We start from the raw sequence: 23,527 nt of genomic DNA on the forward strand, positions 1-23,527 counted from the left end.
ATAGACTTATCGATACGGACGTGAGAGACCTGCTGCAGACAGAGTGGAGGTAATGTGATTATTACAAATGGTAATGCAAGCACTGGATCTGGGAACACATGACTCGTGCCTATCCCTACTGTAGAGATTAGACCGAAGAAAGACTGGCAGAGCAAAGAAAGACAAACCAGTCGGGAGCTTGGCTTGTTTTGTTGCTTATTGAAACTTTGCTCAGCACATGTCCGTATAGGCTTGTCCCCGCACCAGTCGATGTCTATCCCACGCATGCCTTGCGTCCACACATACTGGAGAGCTTGTGCATCCGCATTGTGTAATGTGCTCAGCCCCACAAATCCAAGAAGGCATAACATGTTTCACAAAATATATCAATACTCTACTTTGTCAGAAGTATAATGGATACTGTGTAAAAGCTTATTCGTCAGAAGTGGAGACGAGAAGCTTTTTTTTTTTCTTTTTTTTTTTTTAAATCATTTTAAATGTTTGCAGTAAGAGGGGGAAAATTACACACTGCTGAAAATATGTGGCCCTGGCTGCATCATCACCAGAATAGTTTGGTTAACCCTCTCCTCCCTCCTGCTTCAGGGCCCGGCTGTCTCTGCCTGAGAAGACGGTGTCTCTCTGGTCGTGGGTGAACCGCCCTCAGGAGCTGGAGCGTCTGTCCAACCCACTCTACGAGGCCAACAGTCTGGTCATCTGGCCCTCCGTCGCCCCTCAGAGCCTGCTGCTGTGGGAAGGTGAGAATGATGGAATCGCATAAAAAAGGTGGTGTGTAGCACAGCATTGAGAGTGCTATCCCCCCCTTGGCTTCGGAAACCAACTCGGTACACTCAAGAGACGGGGAGAATAATGCCACTTGTTTGTTGTTTATTTCCCCTGACACACACACCAGGGTTCGCACAAGGTCCTTGAAGTGCTTAAAGTGCTAGATTTTTTACCAAAAAAAGGTAGAGGCCCTGGAATTCCTTAAACAGCACATTTTTAACAGGGTGCTTAAAAAGTCCTTGAAATTCAAATCAACCAATCAGTTTTGTTCATCCATGATCAAATTGTTCTGAATCAAGAGGTTTTCCTCATTTCTTTGCATGTGATGCTCTAGCTGGCAAGCAGGCCAAGAAGCTGCTTAAAAACAGCATTTAAAAGTGAATTGTATCCTTTGAGTGACATCCTTGAAAATGAAAAATAGTGCTTGGAAAGTCCTTGAATTTCATTTAGCAATGTCTGTGGAAACCCTGATTTATACACAACTTGTTGCTACCATTTACCATCTCACAGGAATTTGCAAAACCAATGCTGAAGGAGCTTGAACCCCTAATTAAAATCCAGCAACTGCATGGCCTATTTATTGCCTAAAATGTTGTCACATACATGTAATGTGAGTGGACTGTTTAGGTGTGAAACGAGAGTTAATGACTAAGCTCCATGATCGAAAACGGAGCTGACACCAAGGACCACCCACCTCATTTCATGCAGCTCAAAAATGTCAGCTCAAAGTGCTTCACAGCCGTAAAAAAAGACAAGCATAAAATGAGCAGTGCATAAAGTGCAGACATATAAAACATATTATTCATTGGTTACAGACATATAAAACCAGCATAAAAAGATAGCAGCAAGGTAAGGCATATCAGTTTTTCACATTAGGATCTAACATCCCAATAGGCCTCTCTGTTTACGGTTTGATTCGGTTTTAAAATAGACTGTAATAAAATTGAATAGATAAAATTGTTAGTATAATAGAATAGACAGTAAAACGATGCAGTACTGCAGTGCAATAAAATAGTTCAATAGAAAATAGCCCTAATTTACAATACAATAATCGGTGATGATGTAATGAGTCGAGGCGGCCTAACAGAGCAGCGCATCGCTCTTAACGCAGTGGAAATGGTCTTCAGTTCTAAATTACAATGCGTTAGAGGTAGTAAGGTAAAGATTTGCATAGAACTGACCCATGAATTATCCAGCCTCTGTATCCAGCCTCTCTGCTAACGTCCTGTATCCAGCCTCTCTGCTAACGTCCTGTTTCCAGCCTCTCTGCTAACGTCCTGTATCCAGCCTCTGTATCCAGCCTCTCTGCTAACGTCCTGTATCCAGCCTCTCTATCCAGCCTCTTCGCTAACGTTACTGCGAAAGGTTTGTTGCACAGCTAGCTTAGCGTTATCTAAAAGACTAGTATTATACGGACATGCCGTTCCATGAGTGGGGGAGACGAGAGATGAGAAACTCTGCTTTAAGAATCATTGTGAAATTGTTTGCAAGAAGGTTTCAAAATCGTTGGGCATTATAAAAAGGGTTAAAAAACAATAAAAAAATAGCACATTACTAACTTTGTATTACCGTTTAATTTATCCTCACATCTCTTACTGCAATATAATTTGGGCCAGCACTTACCCATCTTACTTACAAACAATCCATAGAGCTCAGAAATCCTTTGCAACCAACTCTTCTTATTTAGCCCCAACCAAACCATTATTTAAACAACTGCAACTACTCACAATTTATGAGGTCAACAAGTATCAAACAGGGGTTCTTATGTACAAAGTAATTGGTCTTCCTTTATCCTTGCCAAAACTTTTTAAAACTTATTTTGAGTTTAATTCTCATTATCATGCACATCTCACAAGAAGAAATAAAGACTTACGCATTCCTTTCTGTAGGACCTCTGTTGCCAAATTCTCATTTGTTTATCAAGGTGCAGTGATGTGGACTGACATACAAAATCTAATAGAAACATGTTCCACTTTAAATATATTTAAAAGTAAGCTTAAAAAAGAACTACAGATCCTGTAGTCTATAGTATCCATGTGTATTTGTGTAAAGTCTTTTTTATTTTTTCCCCCAACATTATAATAGTTGGATAATGCTGTATTGTATGTATCTGTGTGTATGAGAGAGGGATATGCGCATGTGTGTTTGTGCATAATGTGGGGGGGGGGGGGGTTTGTGTGTAGTTATCCTATATAGGTTTAAGAGGGGAGGTCGCTTATAAGCCCTTGCTTTTTTTTTTACCTTTCCTGCACATTTTAACTGTTCTGCTTTTACTTATTTTATTCCAGAATGTATGTTTGTAAGTGCGAATAACAATAAACAAAACAAATAAACTATCATAGTGGCTACAGATGGTGACACCTAGAGATGGGTATTTCACTATCATAGTGGCTACAGGTGATGACACCTAGGGATAATAATAATAAACGTTATTTGTATAGCACCTTTCATACAGAAACTGCAACTCAAAGTGCTTCACAACAGAAAAAAGACGGGCACTAACCGTCTGTAGTGGGGTAGTTTAAGGTTAACCGTCTGTAGTGTGACAGTGAAAGGGCTAACCATCTGGTAGTGTGGTAGTAAAAGTATGAATGACCCTTCTAGCACGTTGTAAAAGCTTTATGATGGTTCCTTTTAAACACTGAAGGAGTCTGGAGTCAGAAGAACTGCACAATTAATGGCTCAGTCGGAGAAATGCAATTACCTTGAATATGGCACACTAAAGCGCTCATCTTTTACTTGAATCATTCATGATGATTTCCTCTCAATATTTCATCATTGTTGATACAGTCATTATGCAGTTTGGCCAGAGGGGGGCAGCATTGATCATATTCAATTATTTAATCTCCTGATTCAACGCTGGCTGCTTGGATCCGTCTAATGAGGAACAGGGACAAGAACCCATCGCAGAACCTGCTTGTATAGAAGTATCGCCCCAAATAATAACACCTCACTGTCCCTCCACTTTGTGTTCACCATGTGACCCCCGCAGAATTGTGGCGAGTGTCAATCTAGACTAGTGACGTAAAGTTTGCATGAATTCCGACGTGATCAGACTGCGTTCACATTGTTTATGGAAAAAAAATCAGATTTGTATCTGATTTTAAAGTGAACAGACAAACAAAAATAAATCTGATCTGAGCAATAGATGAGAATAGAGCACTAAGGGCCCGCGTCCACTTGGCGCATATTTCTGACTGAACGCATCTGTTTTCAATGTATTCCAATGGGGAGCCTCTAGGAAGTGCGCTGCCGTCGGCTTCTTTTCTCAGCTTTTTTGTGCGGCCGAAAGTTGAAACTTTCTCAACTTTCAGAGCGAGGCGCTGAGCTCATTTTCAGACAACCAATCACAGCCATTCATATCTACCACTCTGTTTGTAACCTGACACCGGAGCTGCCTGCCTGTCTGGCTGTCTCCCACAGACCATTGAGATTCGCGACAAAACTAATAATAATAACTACACGAATACACTACTAAAAAGCTAATAAAAAGCAAAGGGCGAACTGTGGTGTCAGGCAATAACTATATATATAATTAATATACAATAAAGTTATTCAAATATGCTATAATATGTGCAAAACCGCGGCATGGCTGTAGATTTCTTTCTGTCATCTACAAGATGCGCTTCATGCCAGCTCTGCCGGCGCACTGCCAGCATGTTTCACAGAGAAATATGCGCTAGGTGGACGCGGGCCCTAAGGCGTGCACACATGGATCACCTCTGTCTGCACGTCCTACTGGAGAGGTGGTCCATGCTGGTTCCTGTGTGTGCGGGAATACATTTTTCTACAATTACTTGGCATTTTGGGGGAGCCAGCATATAATACAAAGCATACAATCCTTGCTCCACAATGGCTGAATGAACTTCCCACCACAGAACAGCTGAAACCACAGAACGGCTGAAACCCGGCTAATGTCCACCAGCGACTAAAACACATCTCTTCAATCAATATCGGAAAGAGACAAAGATAAACACTAACCATCGTAGTGTCTTTTACTGTTATGCACTTTGCAACTAAGTCATCTAAGTAAATACCTTGCCTCTACATTTACATTTAGTCATTTAGCTGACGCTTTTATCCAAAGCGACTTACAAGTTCTGTACGACAAGCCATCAGGAAGGGCACAACTCTTATCAGCTGAGTAACAATGTTCATCAAAGTGTTGAGTGCTACAGTGTAGGTTAGTTTATTAGGACAAGTGCATGACAGTAAGGTTAGTTAGGGTTAGATTTTTTTTTCTTTTTTTCTTTTTTTAATTCAGATAATGGTTGAAGAAGTGCGTCTTTAGTCGACGGCGAAAGATTGGACGTGTTTCGGCTGTCCTAACTGGGGTGGGTAGTTCATTCCACCATTGTGGGGCAAGGATTGAGAATAGGCGACTTCTCCTTGATGACCCTCCCGGAGCTTGGATAGGAGTAGATCTGAGGCGGCCAGAAGATGCAGAGCGTAGGGGTCTTGAGGGTGTGTAGTTAGAGACCATTGACCGGAGGTAGGTGGGAGCAGTTCCCTTTGCCGCACGGTATGCTAGGTCGAGGGCCTTGAAGCGGATTCGTGCAGCAATGGGGAGCCAGTGCAGGTCCCTAAGAAGTGGGGTGACATGGGCCGACTTCGGTAGGTTTGAGATCAGGCGGGCCGCTGCGTTCTGAATGAGTTGAAGAGGCTTAGTGGCAGTGGCCGGGAGGCCAGCGAGCAGTGCGTTGCAGTAGTCGAGGCGGGAGATGACTGTTGATTGGACGAGGAGTTGGGTGGCTTATTTTGTCAGGTAGGGGCGGATCCTTCTGACGTTGCTCAGGAGGAATCGGCAGGTTCTGGTTGTCGCTGCGATGTGAGCAGAGAAGTTCAACTGGTCGTCGAGGACAACACCAAGGTTCTTGGCGGTCGGGGACGCGGTCACAGCTGCATTCTCGACTGTGATGGAAAGGTCGGTCAGGGGGGAGGATTTGGCCGGCAGGTGGAGCAATTCTGTTTTGCTTAGGTTCAGTTTGAGGTGGTTGGTCGTCATCCAGGCGGAGATGTCGGACAGACAGGCCGAGATCCGCTCAGAGACGTGGATATCTGAGGGAGGGAAGGAGAGGAAGAGTTATGTATCGTCGGCATAACAGTGGTAGGAGAAGCCATGAGACATGATAATGTTACCCAGTGATTTAGTGTAGAGGGAGAAGAGAAGGGGTCCTAAAACCGAGCCCTGGGGGACACCCGTCCGCAGGGGGCGGGTGGCCGACAGGGTCCCTCTCCATGACACTTGGTAGGAGCGGTCATTGAGGTATGATGACAACCATGACAACCAGAGCCAGCCACTCCCATTCCTGCGAGGGCCGCGAGAAGGATCTGGTGGTTGACTGTGTCGAAGGCTGCAGATAGATCTAGGAGAATCAGGACAGAGGAGAGGCCTTTCGCTTTTGCTAAGTGAAGTGCCTCTGTGACCGCAATGAGGGCTGTCTCTGTGGAGTGACCAGTTCTGAAGCCTGACTGATTAGGGTCTAGGAGGTCATTCTGTAAGAGATAAGCAGTAAGTTGGTTGGATACAGCACGTTCAAGTGTTTTAGAAAGGAAGGAGAGAAGAGAGACAGGACGGTAGTTGCCTATGACGGTAGGGTTCAGGGATGTTTTTTTTATGAGGGGCGTGACTCTGGCTTGTTTTAGGGAGGTGGGGACCATCCCCGAGTTGAGTGAGGAGTTGATGGTTGCAGTTAGGAATGGGAGGATGTCTGGTGCTATGGTCTGGAGGAGTGGGGAAGGTAGCCGGTCCAGCTGGCATGTAGTCGGACGGTTCTTCTACTACTCTACTACTAGCTACTAGGGCTGACCCCTATTAGTCGATTAGTCGACTAATCGGTCGAAAGGGGCCGTAGTCGACTAGCCAACCTCTTAGTCGAATACAAAAAAATAAAATAAAAACTATTTACAATTTTTTTTTTTAATCATTCTTTCCAAAAGAAAAGAGGCCTAGAAGCGTGGCTAACGCTAATGGCATGCATACCAGAGGCTAACTGCCTACGAAAACAGGCACAGAGGCACTGAAAGAGGATTTCACCCATCTAATGAACACACTAGACTAGACAAATATCAAGATGTATCCATCAGTGGACCAATTGCATGCTTTTGCAGAGGACAAGAAGCCTTCAGTCGACTCCTTCAGACATTAAGCACCCCCACAGCCCAAATGGAATGATACAAAAAATAATAAAAAAAAAAAAACACAGAGGGAACTTTTGCTGGTGCTGCATCCATTTTAGTCACATTTACTAAATAGTCAAAACGAATGACTGTAGACTGTTTTTTATTTGTACGTCAGCTCTTTGACAGCCAGAGTGGAGTGGACTCGACCTTGATGACTCGGACTCGGGTAATGGGGACTCGACTCGGACTCGGGTTCTTCTTTGGTCACTCGGACTGCACTATACAAATCCTTAGTCGGGACAGGCCTAATTGGTAGTAAAAACGTGGTACCGTTGCGTCCCTACTAGACTTTATTTGGATTAGCTTTTGGCACCTTTCCACCGCTGGAAAGTACTGTGGCATCCCGTGCCGTCAAGCTGAGCGCATAGGTTCAAGTGTTTCCATGACCAACGGCTCTTCTTGATGTTTTGAGTTGTGTAGTTTGATGTTTTGAGTTGTGTAGTTCTTCTTCACAAGAGTGAAGGGAGTTTCTCAGTGTGCAGATGTTTGCTTCTTTTTGTCTTGTAATTTTCCCTTATAATATAATATAATATCATTCATCACCAGAAAACAACACTCATCAACTAACAGGCCAGACCAAACTGACTGATTAATCCAGGAAGAGGGGGCATCCCTGTACAGCACAGTATGACCATATGGCAGTATCACTTCACAAACCTGCAGCACAATATGACCATAATGACAGCATCACTCCACTAAGCTCCTCCTCCTCTTCCCAGCAGCTATTGATTCTCCTGCTTCAAGACGGCTGGTCTTGGCAGGTGATGCAGCCGTTAAGTTGGTTTGTCTTATTATAGGTCGCACCCCCAGGTCTCCCCGCTCACTGACACCCGAGCATGCATGACTCCGGCAGGGCAGCAGGAGCGGATCACTGCCGGTTCCCACTTACCGCCGGGTGTGTAGATAAATGCTAATCTTAGCTCCTTGGCACAGTTATTCTTCTGTAGCGAGACTGATCCAGACTCATCCGGGAGAGAGAGGATAGAGTGGCACATGAACCCCTTCATAATTTATTGTCCTGTTTTTATCAAACGCAGGGTAAATTTATAATATAATCATTAAGTTGACATATGAAGAATAATAATATACAACTTTATTTGTATAGCACCTTTCATACAGAAACTGCAGCTCAAAGTGCTTCACAACAGAAAAAAAGACAGGCATAAAATGAGCACATAAAGTGCAGACACAGCTTTTTCACATTAGGATCTAACATCCCAACAGGCCACCTTGTTTATGGTTTGATTCAGTTTTAAAAATAGACAATAATAGAATAAGATGGAATAAACGGAGCAAAATAGTGCAATAGTGCAGTGTAATAAGTAGTAGAATAGAATAGACATGAAATGATCTCTTATGCAGCAATGAATGAACTGAACGGGAGCTTTTCGGCAAGCTGACTTTTCTTCTACGTTTCCATATAGAAAACTGGTGACTGGACATAACTGATGATACAAAGCAAATAAAAAGATTGAAAAACAAACAAATGGATAAAAGTAATTGAACCCGGTCAGATAAACCACTATTGTTAAAACTCATGGTAACCAGGCTTTGGCTAGTTTCTCATTACTCTGGTACGCGGGGTTCTCGTTAAAATGTTTGGCTGAATTAGGGATGCAACGATACTGGTATTTATATACCAGGCTAGAATAGGATATCGGTATTTTAGCCATGTGTAACATCAAACATCACAGAAATCACACCAGAAAAAGCAACTTTAGTTTTCTGTATTTTTGACACATGGAAGCATGTTGGGTCTCTCTAACTAATGGTCTCTAAAGACTATACTGTTCATTAAAAGTGATGGATGGGAACAGTACCAGGTATGAACTGATGTTTGAAGTTCAGGATTCAGAGTGGGCATGGGTGGTAAAGACGTGGTGCCATGGCGTCCCGTGCCGTCGAGCTGAGCTCACGGGATCCCACGGGTGTTTCCATGACCAACGGAATGGTTCCACATATAGTCCTCTTAGCCCTTTCACTAACACACTACAGAAGGTTAACCCTTTCACTGCCACACTACAGTTAACTGTATGTAGTGAAAGGGTTAACCTTCTTTTTTTTGTATTTAATTTTATAATTTTTTAAACATAACATAAAATTAGACACACAAGCATTAACAGTAAACATCCAATGTAAATCACAGGACTATACATTCCATTTGAATCAATATAAATGTAGTTTACGAGATATATACCGTACTTTTCGCACTATAAGCCGCACCTGACTATAAGCCGCAGCAGCTAAATTGAATGATGTGTATAAGCCGCAGCAGCTAAATTGAATGATGTGTACATATATAAGCCGCACTGGACTATAAGCCGCAGGTGTTTTAATGTTTAATTACCATATGTAATTAGCATTGGGACACAATACTGTCGGACAAATAACAAGAATTAACTCATTTACAAGTTGTATTAAGTTTAGCAAATAAGGGAACAGATAAATAACATTTCAATGCAGTCAAAAAAGCAATATTTAGATTTTTACATTTTCGGGTTTGATCACGTCGAGTCACATATAAGCCGCACCGTTATATAAGCCGCACGGTCGAAAAATTGGGGGAAAAGCCGCGGCTTATAGTCCGAAAAGTACGGTACCTAATACTTGCTATCTAATACATACATATGCTCTTGCTCGCTCTCCCCCCCCGGACCCCCACTTGGATAATCCATCCATTTTCATTCGTTTCTAACCAGGCACTACAATTCATATGCTACGCAGGGAACAAACTTAACTTTTTGACTTACCAGCCATTTGGCTGGTAGATTTTAAAAACTACCAGCCATCCAGATTTTTTACCAGCCAAAAATTATAAATTGCTTTTTAGTATATCGCCATGTGTTATTATTACTATATAATACTCTCGTATGCTATTTTCAATTAATATCATAAACAACATAAGGAATATTAGCATAATTTTAAACAATATTAAGATACAAATGTACATACATTGGCCTTTATTGAATATTCAAATTATAGTTAATTGTAACATTTTCATATCAAGTTTGAATTACCATTCTAAATTAATTCTCTGATCATTTAATTGAGAAATGTTTTTGTCTTGGTGATCATGCATTCCACTGGGTAGGCTTTACAACCATAATTAGCTGAAAGTGAAAGCCGACACACCTATATGAACATGCTGGACTAACGTTATAAAAAAAACACAATAAACTTACTCGCACATCCAGGCGAAGTCCCTGTATGGTCTTGATTTTTTCGCTATAGCGTGGGCGTTACGGAATAGTATCCGCATTTTAGCCAGAGTCGACTCTGACAGCTTGGTCAACAGTCGTACAGTCGGAGCAGCCAGGAGCGGAGTAGACTGTGCTTTGTATCTAACAGAGCAGTCCCTGTGACAGCGTGACGTCTCGTGGCTTTTGATGGCTTCCAGTTTCATCACCGACGTCCCGATGACAAATTAATTTCGTTTTCTTTTATTCGGTGCTTTGGCACGACATGGTATACAAAACATTACCCCCCCCCTCAAATTTAAGCCATTCTTGTAGTTTCCCGGAATCAGATGTGTACCATTTCTGGCTAAATTTCCTAACTACACCGACGCTAGTAGCAGGTGCAGTGTTATCGGTGGTGCTGGTGGTAGCAACGGACTCGTCAACGTTAATGTTGTCGCCTGTTTTTCTTAATTTTGAGGGGGGACCCGGGGGAGCTACTCCGGGAATATGCCTCCACATATTTGGTCAAATCAAATGCAAAATTAAATATCAGAGCACAATCAAAAACGCGATTGCAGGGTTTTTTTGTAGGCTAAAGAACGGATGAAGACAGACCTCATGTGCGTCTCATATTACAAACTTGATCTTGTGAGCAGAGCGCATCTCATTTACATTTAAAGGTTCATTGTTTGTAAACATTAGAACGGACACGTGACACACACACACACACACACACACAGTTTCACTTTCGTTTCAACTCACCACGCCCGCATCCAATAGGGTCCAGCTGCAGCCCCGGAGATTGTTCCAGATTGGGCAACTTCCGCCCGCTCCCACAACATTTCTCCCGCTCAGCTGGAGGCTACTCCCTGCATCATATTAATGCCGACCCATGCAGTGGATTTTGTTGGCCGCCAGATGGCGCCCAGGCCTTAATTTATGACGGCCAAACATTAAATCTACACGCCTGTGGCGCTGGGCGTGTAACTATTTTGTACCCTGTATGCTAGCCTTTATTCTCTCCACCACTTGTAACCAGATTGCAATGTTGGTTCCACTGACACCTAAAATTCTTGCTGTAGATATCTCTAGATAAATCACATTGAGATAGGTAAGAACCCATACCTTCCGGCACATTTTATCCGGTTGAATCCATCGTGATGCTATCAGCTTTTTAGCAGCTGTGAGACCGGATAAAACTAGTCTATTTAGCTGTATAGGGGCTGCAAACTGAAAACATCATTCAACAGCAATACAGAGGGGTGTACAGGTATGTTCAGAAATAAGAATTCTGATAATTGCTGGGTCACTTCTTCCCAGAATATCTTAACCGGTGGGCAATCCCAATACATGTGCATAAATGTACCCTCATCCCCATTTGTACATAAGGAACATAGAGAATCTTGTCTAAGTCCCATTCTGTTCAATCTTATAGGAGTCGGGTATGTCCTATGAATATAATTAAGATTAATTTGTTGATGCTCCGGGTTGCGTGACGCAATTCGAACGTTTGCCCAGACTTCTTGCCAATCAAAATCTATTTCCAAGTCTGGTATATCCCTCCTCCAGACTGAGTCTAGGGGAAGGATTCCATACGAAGACGTTAGTAAGTGATGATAAAAATCAGATACGAAGCCTCTCGATGTCTCTCTTTCATAGAAGAATTTGTGATATCTGTGGTGCTCAATTGGTATCCTTAATGGGACTCCATGAGCCTTCAAACATTCCAATAACTGTGCGTAAAAATAATATGTGGAACTGGTGAGGTTCAATTTGTTATGTATATCTTGATGGCTACAAAAACCCTGTTTGTTGAAAACATCTCCCAATGTATGTATGCCCTGCTTTTCACATTTGGGGTATCTGATAGGTCGTTTTCCAATAAGGAGTGCATTGTTATTGAATAGGGGAGTATGGCTATGTCATTTATGTTGGTTAGAATATTTTTTGTGTGTTTCACGCCATATCCGGATCACATGTGTAATAAGGGGGCCAAATTTCAATTTGCATTGCTTAATTGATAATATAGTGTATACTATGTCCTGCAGTCTGTGTGGTGCTACTATATTTTCTTCTAAGTTTCTCCAGGATACAGATGCTTGGGAGTCAAACCAGGTTGTCAGTGGTCTTAAAGAGTACGCTTTAAAATAATGGTAAAAGTCTGGAAATGCTAAACCTCCGTCGGCTTTGTTTCTCTGTGCAGTGGATCTTTTTATTCGTGGAGGTTTGTTATTCCAAATAAATGTATATGCGGTGGAGTGTAATTTTTTCCAGTAACCATCAGGAGGGGGTAACGGTAACATTGAGCTAATGAAGTTGATTCTAGGTAAAACATCCATCTTAACTATTGATACTCGGGCCTGTACTGAGTTTTTAAGTTTGGACCACCTGTCAAAGTCGTATTTGATCTTATCTTGGAATTTTGTGTAATTGTACTTCACCGTTTGGCTTATAGTAGGGAATACCTCAACTCCTAAACATCTGAAGTGTTTTACCATTGGTATTTTTTCTGGAAGGATTGTAGTCTTCGCAGAGACATTGAGTGGGAGGAAGGCAGACTTTGGCCAATTTATCCTAAATCCCGATAGATTGCCAAAATCATCAATCAACTTGAGAAGGTGTGGCAGTGAGGTGGTAGGGTTTTGCATGAACAATATTACGTCGTCCGCATATAAACTACGGTAATATGATGTTGTGTAATCGAGTAATAGGGGTCCAATTACATCCCAACATGAGAGGTACAGTTCTGGTGGTATACCATCCCAATCAGGAGCCTTACCAATTTGCATTTCAGATATAGCCTCCCTAAGTTCCTCTAATGTAATAGGTGTATCTAACTGTTTAGCGTCTTCCATTGAGAGTTTTGGTAGGTTAATTTGATTAAGAAATGTATCCAGTTTATTTTGATCGAAAACCATTTCTGATTTGTACAAGTTGGAGTAAAACTCTTTGAAAGTCTCGTAAATCTTTTTGTGGTCTGTAACAAGTCCTTGTTGGTCCTTAATAGTAGGGATATCTGCAAATGTTGCGTTGGATCGTATCTTCATAGCTAGTAGGTGACTTGGTTTAGAACCATGAAAGTAATAATGTTGTCTTGTGCTACGTATTTGAAATTCAGACTGTTGTCTTAAAATGGAGTTAATCTCTTTTTTAACACATTAATTTGAGACTCCAATTGAACCGAGTAGTTGTATTGTAAAGAGGAGAATAACGACGAGTAAAGCGTTTCCAGCTCTACCAATTTTGAACAACGATTCTTGCGTAGGTTGGAGGCAAAGCCTGTTGTGTAATCCTTGATATAAACCCTTTACCGTCATCCATAACGTTCTGGGGTCCTGTACCGAATCCGCATTACTCCGCAGGAATTTAATAAGTTCAACTTTGAATTGTATAATGCATTGTTTTTCAGCAGTGTCGAGTTAAATCGCCATCTTGGGGCTCGGGATGACAGTCTACCAAATGAACCTTTCAGGAGTAAATAGCTGTGATCTGATGGTGCATTGGGCACCATTTCCACGTCATAATTATCAAATAGTCTTGGGGATGCAAAAACATAATCTATTCTGGAAAATGTCTTGTGTCTTGCAGAGCGAAAAGAGTACTCTCGGGCCATTTGGGTTGAGTAATCGCCATAGGTCATTTACACCTATATTCTTGGCCCAATCCTTTAGTGCAGTGGTCACCAACCTTTTTAAGCCCAAGATCACTTTTTTTTTGGTGAAGGCAAGATCTACCTATTGAAGCGTTGAGAGAAAAAGACAGCCAAGATTGTACTTTAAACTAAATGACTTTTATTTGCCTGTATTCTAATTACATGCAATGCTTTGGTCCAACATTAAAACGTCAAAGTAGAACTATTATGTACTTTCTCAGTCAGTGCTAAGTGCAGTCATCTTATGCAGCATCACTTTTCACATCAAAACAAAAGTAGAACTGTAATGTGGACTTTCTCATATTATTAACATTGACAAACATATTTACAATTAGCATTTTATAAAGTAGAACTGTAATGTGTACTTTCTCAGTCAGTGCTAAGTGCAGCATCACTTTTCACATCAAAACAAAAGTAGAACTGTAATGTTTACTTTCTCAGTCAGTGCTAAGTGCAGTCAGTGCTAAGTGCAGCATAATTTTCACATCAAAACAAAAGTAGAACTGTATGTGTACTTTCTCAGTCAGTGCTAAGTGCAGCATCACTTTTCACATCAAAACAAAAGTAGAACTGTAATGTGGACTCTCAGGGTAAGATCTAAAAAAAAAAAAAAAATTCATGGAAAGATCTACAGGGACAGTCTCAAAGATCGACCAGTCGATCAAGATCGACGGGTTGGTGACCACTGCTTTAGTGCATTAGATGCATGTTTCTGATAATTAGAAATGGTGGGATTAAGGCGGTTAGGTGGCGTAGCGGAGATTGCGTTCGTCACCAACCCCGGAGTTGTGAGCTGGATTCGCCTGTTCGAATCCATCTCACAGCTCCGGGGTTGTCACCAGCTTGGCTGGCCGTTCACACTAATACAATTGGCAGTATTAGAGGGTGGGAGAAGCTGGCGGGGTGGGTCCGGGTCGTTGTAAACAGCGACTCCTACAGTTCGGTCGGGGCGCCTGCTAAGCGCGGATAGGACCTGAGTGGGATAGTGTGATCCTTCCACACGCTACGCCCTCTCAGGGAGGATCCGCGCTGCCAGGTGAAAAGAAGCGGTTGATTGGCTGGACGTGTGTCGGAGGAAGCACGTGATAGCCTCCACTCTCCCAGATGATCTGACTGTGGGGGGTAAGTGCGCAGCGACCAGGAAGGGATTGGGAATTGGCATACGACTAACATTGGGATGGGAGAAAATCGGAGGAAAATGGAGGGGGAAAAGGATATATATATAAAAAAAAAAAAAAATTGTGGGATTAGATTGATCCATCACGGGATCCCAAATAGCATTAAAATCCGTGCCAATTATAAATGAATATTCGGGAAGGTTCAACATTGCTCTAGTGAGTGTAGCGTAGAAGTTGGCGTCGTAAAGATTTGGGGCATATGCCGCTACCAACGTGATTTTCCTGTTACTGTATTTTATTTTAGCTATGGTTACTCGACCATCCACATCAGACCATACGTCCAGCAATTCAATATTCAACTTCCGTTTCGCGACTATAGCAACCCCACGGGATCTCGTTCCAAAAGATGAGTAGCTAATGTTATGATATATTTTGTCCGCTAGCATTACATTGTCATCCACTAATAAGTGCGTTTCGCTTAAAAAAGCCACATCAACCTGTTTGTTTTTCATCAGTGTAAGCACGCTTTTGCGTTTATGTTGTTTGTTTAGTCCCCCAGTATTCCAAATCATTATATTCAAACTAGCCATAATCTAAACATGTTGTTGTATTCTTGTGTATAATTCGTATGGAGTACCAATTCACAATAGATATATATCCAATTATTGAGGTCCTGTTGAGAGCCGAGCCTGAAAACATACATATATACATATAATCCCCTATTCCCCGCCCCCCTCCCTCCCTTACACGACCGGTCAGCCCAGAATGAGCCATTTATCCTTAACTTTCCTATGCAAATTGCCATAGGATCTAAAACTCTTAATTCTACCTTAATAGAATGTCACCCGTGGTTTAGCCATTCTCCCGTTAAAATAATAAAATAAAAATAAAGAATATGCCTCAAATATCATAGTATATTCACTTAAACCTTATACTAACATGTATAAATTAAAACACACCGAAGAATAAGAAAGATGTATAGAACTAAATTATAGAAACCTCAAAAAATAGAGAGCATTTGTTTAAATCTTAATCTGACTTTGCCAAACTTAAACACCTAGATGAAAATGAAGGTTTTAAATACGTGTATGCAGTTCGTCCCCCAAACAGGGGTGGGCAGTATTTCATTGTAAAGGTTGTTGTTCTTCCAGATATGATTCTTGTGTATGGTTACAAATTGTTCTTTATGTTCCAGGGCTTTCTGCATGCCATAGTGCAGGGGTGGCCAACCCGCAGCTCGCGAGCCGCATGCGGCTCTTTGCCCGTCAATGTGCGGCTCTTCTATCCATAAAAAAAAAAAAATTAAAACGTTTTTCTTTTTCTTTTTTTTTACTTTTTTTTACTTTTTTTTAAAAAAAAATTTTTTTATGTCACTCATTCCATAAGGACGTAGAATAAACATTTACAATTTTTTTTTAAATGGTCCATTTGCATGTTCTTGGTATCTGAATCTAGGGACATATATGGATCAGTGTCAGAAATAGTGTGTCTGTTACTAGGCTTGAGTAAATTGTAATGAACCAAAGGAGAATATCAATTCTATTTAAAAAAATGTTTTATCTTTGACTGTAAATAACACCATGCTAAAATTGACCAGACCTGAAAAATCTAAGCAAATGAATAAAGGGAAGATGATTAAACAGAAGGTTTTGTAGATACAGTACTGAATTCTGCCATCTTTTTTATAATGTAAATTTCTCCACCATTTTTCATCATATTGCAACACCGTTTTTTGCAAGACGTTCACAGAAAGGTAGAGAAACTAACTGCGTTCTGTTTTATGGCAATAACGTTCAGGTTTGTGGGAGATAATCCCAAAAAATAAGAGAAATTAAAAAGTAAATCCAGAAGTCAGATGATTGACAGGGGCTGGTGTGAGCTGGGTAGGGTAGTTTTTCGAAATTTGAAAGCCCTGAGTCTCTTCCTTCAAAAGACTACACTCACTTTTGGCTGTGCCACTTCCTCCTGTCAATATGCGCCGGTTTCCGACTCAATGCCCTGAGATTTCTATAATCTTATATTTCACTAATAACAGTTAAAATAATTGGTAAACAAACGTAATGCTGAAAATATACACTTTTACTGTATATCTCGGGCTTAAGAGGTTAACCCTGTGAGGCCCAAATTAAAAAGAAATTAGCAACTTCAGAGGCCAGAGGGTGGGACATATAAACACATTTACTATCAAATAGCATTGTGAGGCTGAACAACAGGACCAATTGACTATACATGTGCTTAAAGGGGAACTATCTTATAAATGGCTTTTTTCAGTGTTTACCATTGTTTCTTAGCTATGTGGACTTATATTAATATGATATATGTCTCTAATTCTCATATTGGTGAATTCTTCCAATTCTCCTCTCACAATATTCACCCTCACTGAACTGAGTCATCTGAAAATGTGCATATCTGAGATTTCTCAGCTGCATAATAATGTGGCAGTTGATGTGGCAGTTGGCACCAGGCCACACAGTGGTTGGAGCCCAGCCTCAAAACGGCTTAAGATCTTGAGGTAGAAAAATGCGGTTTTTAGTACTTGATTAGAAATACAAAACAATGCATTTTTTTTGAAAAAAACCTAGGTGTTCCATAGACTCACAGGAATTGTGTAAAAGTGCCCAAATAGTGAAATAAATAGTAAAATAGTTCCCCTTTAACATTTTTTAAATAAACATAATTTTTTTAAATGGCTGAAGTGATTTTGTAATTTTGCAACCGTGGGTCTCACAGGGTACTTTTAACCCTGTGAGGCCCAAATAAAAAAGACATTAGCAACTTCAGAGGCCAGAGGGTGAGACCTATAAACACATGAAGGGTGCCGTGACTGAAAAAAAAGTTGAGAAACGCTGGTATATGGTGTGGCTCTTTGTGGTACCACAGTAATTTTTGTGGCTCTTAGTCTCTGACTGGTTGGCCACCCCTGCCATAGTGTGATATTATTCCAGAATATTCCAATATGACAGAGCGTTGAAAAAGTCCAGAGTATTCCAAAATGTCAACAACATAGCATGACTTTCATAAAACCCATAAATCTAGCGGGCCCAAACAGCGAACCTTTACAATCATATAGAATCTAGCGTCACATATTAACCTATCTGTTGTGAAGGATCAGATTAAACCGAATATATATATTTATTTATGGATATATATTTAATAGTATTTGTATATCGTTTGATATCCCCTGTATATTCCTTGTACAATATGCACTGAATATCCCTTTAGTCTACTAACAGCCCATAATAGTTTCATTCTACAATTGGACGAGAACCTGGCGCCAGCAGCCATGCCCCTTGGTTCAAGTTCAATCGTGCCGACAAACATGTCGTTACAAGCCCGGTTCCGCGTAGGAATACGTCTGGCGAAATACGAATGGTACTATTTGTTCACAGCGCATATATATATGGCGCAAGTAAAGTAGAACTTTCTTTTAGTCCATTAGTCCTTTACCCTCCAACCTAGTAACAGACGTGAAGCCTCACCCACGACGCACGTGTGGTGCAGTATGGCCTATTTGGCCTCAGAATAGGCATTGAGACATCGTGTGGATTAATAGTTGAATTGTCATAGTTTGGCACTATACCGTCGAGTGGGACGTATTTCTATTAAGTTAATAATAGTCTATTATGTATGGTGCATCGTTCGGTTAGAGTTATAAAGTGAGCAGTACCCCCATCGTTCCTGACGTTATCTGGAGTCTTAACCAGGCTGGGCAGACCACGTGTGGTGCTTGCATCCGAGGAGCTCCGGGCCAGTACGAGTGGACCTGTACATTGGATTACTTTACCCGGACGACGGCGAGCCTTCCACGGCTTGGATTATCTACATGCTTTGGGTGCTTTGATTATTCCATGGATAACGGCCAACACTGCTGAGTGTTGGAACTACCCCCCCGAGAGGAGTCCAGGTGAGACGGCGCTCTACCCCGAGTGAGGTCGCCTCACGTCTCTTCGTTGTGGACCGGCAGCTACCGTCCATCAGAGGGCCCAGCTGTATTCATCTGCGGACCGAGGTTCTGTGGGCACCGTGTTCAGCACTCTGAATTCTCCCAAGAAATCGTCGGCCAGATGGGATACCGCCAGCGGCTCTCCTAACCCCCCCTACTGTCTTACAACCAGCGGGACCCCCCCCCCCTTTAGTGTATCCAGCTATAATCATTTAAGTACCATCGCTATAGTTCCCTAAAGAACCAGGTTGTATACTTGCTCCCTGCGTAACCAGAGATTGGACATTCAATGTTGATTTACCTACGAATACTCATTTGCCTTACAAGTGCATTTCAAATCATAAATGTCATTAAGTGAACGTTGTATATACCCTTTGCTATATAAAATATTCGATTTATACATTTGTGTGGACTTCGTTTCATCAGGTGGGAAAGTGTTCATCATATCTATATCATGTACTGGATGGCCAGAAGTTAAAGTACAAGCGGTAGTGGTTTAATAATACCATACTTATCAATACAGTCAGGGAATTGTACCCCTCAGTTACACTATCTCTACATCAATGTCATCAAAGCTTGTTTGATGCCGCTTTTGGTGTCCAAGTTATAACGAAGTAATCAAAAAATTTAAAAGAAGAATAAGACTTAGCCTCCTCCGCGTAGTGGGTCCCTCATGTACTCCTCGGCGTCTTCAGGCGAGGAAAGCTTTACCCTTATTCCATTTTTATCCATGATGGAAAGACTCGCAGGGTAGCATAGTGTAGGTGGGAACCTCTTCTCAAAAAGACGAGACATCACTGTCTTGTAACGGGCTCGTAGGGATACTACCTCGCGGCAGAAATCCTCGTAGAAATACACTGGTTTCTCGTTGTATTGCAGATTTCCCCTCTTCTTTCGTGCCGCCCGGATAATCGTATCTCTTATTCCAGTTTGACGTAGGCTAGCAATAATCACTCTCGCTTTATTGTTGGTGCTGTCTCGGATGCCAATTCTGTAGCGCTGATCCACTATAGGTGTTGTAGAGAGGATATCTGGTCCTAGAATTTAAGCTAACACTGTCGCGAACGAGTCGTTTGTGCAGTCAACTGATTCATCCAGTCCTACTATACGGATATTAAATCTACAGGAATGACGTTCCATTTCGAATATCTTAGCTGTTAGCTTCTCGTTGTTATCAACTATCGTATCCGTTAGCTTCCCGTTGACCTCATCTATCTTCTCCGTTAGTTCCCCGATGCCGTCATGTAAAGCCTCATCGCCCCTAATGAATCTCCGTGTGTGTTCAACCAAGGTGGCTTCAACTACAGTAGTGCGTTCGGTTTGTACTGCAGCTGCTGCTTTCAAATCTTCGATTTTGGATTCGATAGATTCTTTGATAGCGTCAACCTTAGCATCAACCTTCTCAACCTTAGCGCCGATCATATCAACCTTATCGGTTAAGATCTTTATTAGCTCAGCAAGAGACTCTATATCGGATGAGGTGGCTGGGACGATGGAAGAAGTGGCAATATCAGCTGTTTTTCTCTCAATCTCTCCTGCCAATTCCCGCACGGAGCTCGTATCCACCGGCGGATTCTCTGGAGTTAGTTTGGTTGCGCGTTTCTTTTCTGTTTCTCTCCTTGTTGTCATCTTGATTCTTTCAGTCGATATAGTTAGTTGAAGATCTCAGTTAATATATACGTCGAGGTTTAAACACATTGGTGTTGTAAAAAGTGGTTTTTGAAGCAAAAAAAAAAAAAAAAAAAAAAACGGGTGAGGAGCTGTAACCAATGCGACCGTTACATGCTGATGCTAAACCGGAAGTCAAGTCTAAACTTCTCAATGTCAACATTGTTATCACACAAACTAAAACCCCTCCCTACAACAATTTTTTTTTTATGTTTCATGATTATGTATACATTTATTATGTATTAGATATTTTTTGGTTTAAATATCAACATTATCTGGCCATCCTTATCCTTATCAAACTCCTCTGACCTCATCTGGTCTTTCCAAAGACCAGAGATGGGACATACACACACACACACACACACACACACACACACACACACACACACACACACACACACACACACACACACACACACACACACACAGAAAGGGAGAATGGCTTATAGCAGACTTAATGATTTTAGAATATTTCAGCTAATGAAATAAAATGTTTATTATCAACTATCCAGTTAGTTTTTATAGTGAAACGTTTGGCTACTTTAAATCATTGAATGTAGAGGGGGAGAGAGAGTGAAATGCTAAATGACATAGGCAGTGTAACGGTCACCTTTTTATTAGCTTTTCCCAACCTTCATGGTTCAAGTTACCACGGGTGTTTATGTGGATTTAAAGTTCAAAAATCCAAACCACAAAGTCCAAGGACAAAAAATACAAGCACAGGAAAAACAAAAGGTAACTTGCTGATGACCAAACCAAAACACGGTATCAACAAAAATACTATGGAGTAGAGGAAATGACATGAGTGAACTTCGAACGGCAAACATTTGACAGAAGACGATGACACCACAAGGACTGGACAGAAAATGCTCTACTGAGCGATTGAGAAGGTCCTTTGTTCCTGCTGCGGTTAAATTTTTTAACTAACACCGATAGCACTGTGTTGAGAGGCTCTCCTACTGTGTTGTATTGTATCATGTAACTGTTTCATGTTTGTATTTGTATTCGCTCTGGTGGCAAACCATGTTTCCCCTCTGGGATTAAGAAATAAACCATACCATACCACCTGGGAGGGAAACGGAATACAAAGAACTTCAGGAAACAAAAGGACTACAACTATGGAAACTAGACCAGGGACACAATACATGGAACATGATACAAGAGGGCTAGACCTAGACGAGATAAACGCAATACATGACCAACAAGTAAACAACCAGACTAAACAGGGAAATATAAATACACTGAACCAAGACAAGAGAAAACATGATACATATGAAAATAACTAAACTAGACCAAGGAACAAGAATGGAAGAGGGAGGGAGAAGGAGAGAAAGGGATGAGAGCAAGAGACATAACATAAAGAGAGAGAGAGCAGGGGAATAAATGTCAATGGTAAAGCAGGGGGGACAGGGACCCCTCCCACACACCATGTCCCAAACCATGACAGGAACAGGGACAAGAACTCATCTCAGAACTTACTGAGGTACTGAAAGGTTCCTTTTTTTTGGCAATTCGGCTAAAATAAACAAACATCCTAAAACCTCCTAAATCCTTCCTCAAAAGTCCCTATCCTAAAACGTTTTCTTGGGGGAAAGGTTTTCAGTTCTCTCTGTTTCTCTTCTATAGGTTAGGCACTTTAGGGACGGTTTTGGGGAATTGCCGGGGGGGGGGGGGGGTCTTTGAAGGAAAAAACGGCAAGTTCAGCAGATTCTTGCATCAGCTCAGTGTCAGAAAAAGAAAAGCCCTTAGAGGATAGGTTAAGTTCAGACGGTCCTGGCGGTGAGCTCCATCTGGACGGCTGGCGGGGGTTAGTAGGTTCACGCGTGCCTCGACGCGTATAGGAGTAAAAGCCACGCCCACATTCCATATGGGTTGGAACACATGTGACGGTGTGTAAGGAATGTAGCACGTCTGCCTCGACTCCTGTTACTCAGAGGAGCTCATGGACTCCTGTGAGCATCCTGTGGGAAAGTCCAGAAACCTAGTAGGTCGGCATAAATAGGGGGACTATCGGGGCAGGCATGACGTTTCTGGAAACGGCGTCTTCCTGTCCTGCTCTAGCCAGGCTGATTTCATTTATGGCTCTTTTTCTGTTTGCATGTGAGCATTTTTCTCTTCATTGTGGAGGCGTGCTGCTCTTTTTTTTTTTTTTTTTTTTAACAGCATTGATCAGGAGAGCGTAAAAAAGGAGTTCCATAAATCACTGCAATCTGCTGTCACCTCCGGCACGGACTGGATGTGTCACATGTGTTTTTTGCAAACATATTATTTTATTAATACTTTTAAAAATAATATTCCAAGGATAAATAGACCAAAACAACAACAGTAATACCCTCCCCACCCACCAACCTGTCTCCCATACGCTGCAAAAACAGACATCAGACATATTGAAACAAGGACACACAGGGCTACCGCGCAGATTGATTGATTGTAGGGCTGTCCCCGACTAAGGATTTGGATGGTCAACTATGATTGGCAAAAAAAAAAAAAAAAAAAAAAAAAAATTTTTAATTTTGTATTTTTTATCATTCCATTTGGGCTGTGGGGCTTAATGTCTGAAGGAGTCGACTGAAGGCTTCTTGTCCTCTGCAAAATCATGCAATTGGTCCACTGATGGATACATCTTGATATTTGTCTAGTCTAGTGTGTTCATTAGATGGGGGAAATCCTCTTTCAGTGCCGCTGTGCCTGTTTTCGTAGGCAGTTAGCCTCTGGTATGCGTGCCATTAGCGTTAGAGGCCTATTTTCTTTTGGAAAGAATGATAAAAAAAATATAAATTCTTTATAAAAAATCGTATTATTATTTTTTTTTATTCGACTAAGAGGTTGGCAGTCGACTACGGCTCCTTTCGACCGATTAGTCGACTAATCTACTAATAGGGGTCAGCCCTAATTGATTGAATGACAATTTTATTAACAGATTGCAAAATGGGTACAATACAGTACGGCTCAATAGACACAATTGTTAAGGGGATGCAGAGCAGAGAAAGACTTTCGTCTTGTTTACATCAGGGTCTCCCAT

General features: G+C 41.6%; 1 protein-coding gene across 1 annotated transcript in view; it reads left to right on the forward strand.

The window, feature by feature from the left end:
• mtmr9 (myotubularin related protein 9) overlaps positions 1–23,527 on the forward strand; it is a 76,088-nt gene that overhangs the window by 48,182 nt on the left and 4,379 nt on the right. Inside the window, exon 10 of the mRNA XM_084313980.1 lies at positions 583–734. Coding sequence (XP_084170106.1) covers positions 583–734 — 152 coding nt within the window. The remainder of the gene's footprint in view (positions 1–582; positions 735–23,527) is intronic.

The sequence above is a fragment of the Notolepis coatsorum genome (assembly GCF_963971535.1).
Source record: "Notolepis coatsorum genome assembly, chromosome: 5".
Taxonomy (NCBI): Eukaryota; Metazoa; Chordata; class Actinopteri; order Aulopiformes; family Paralepididae; genus Notolepis; species Notolepis coatsorum.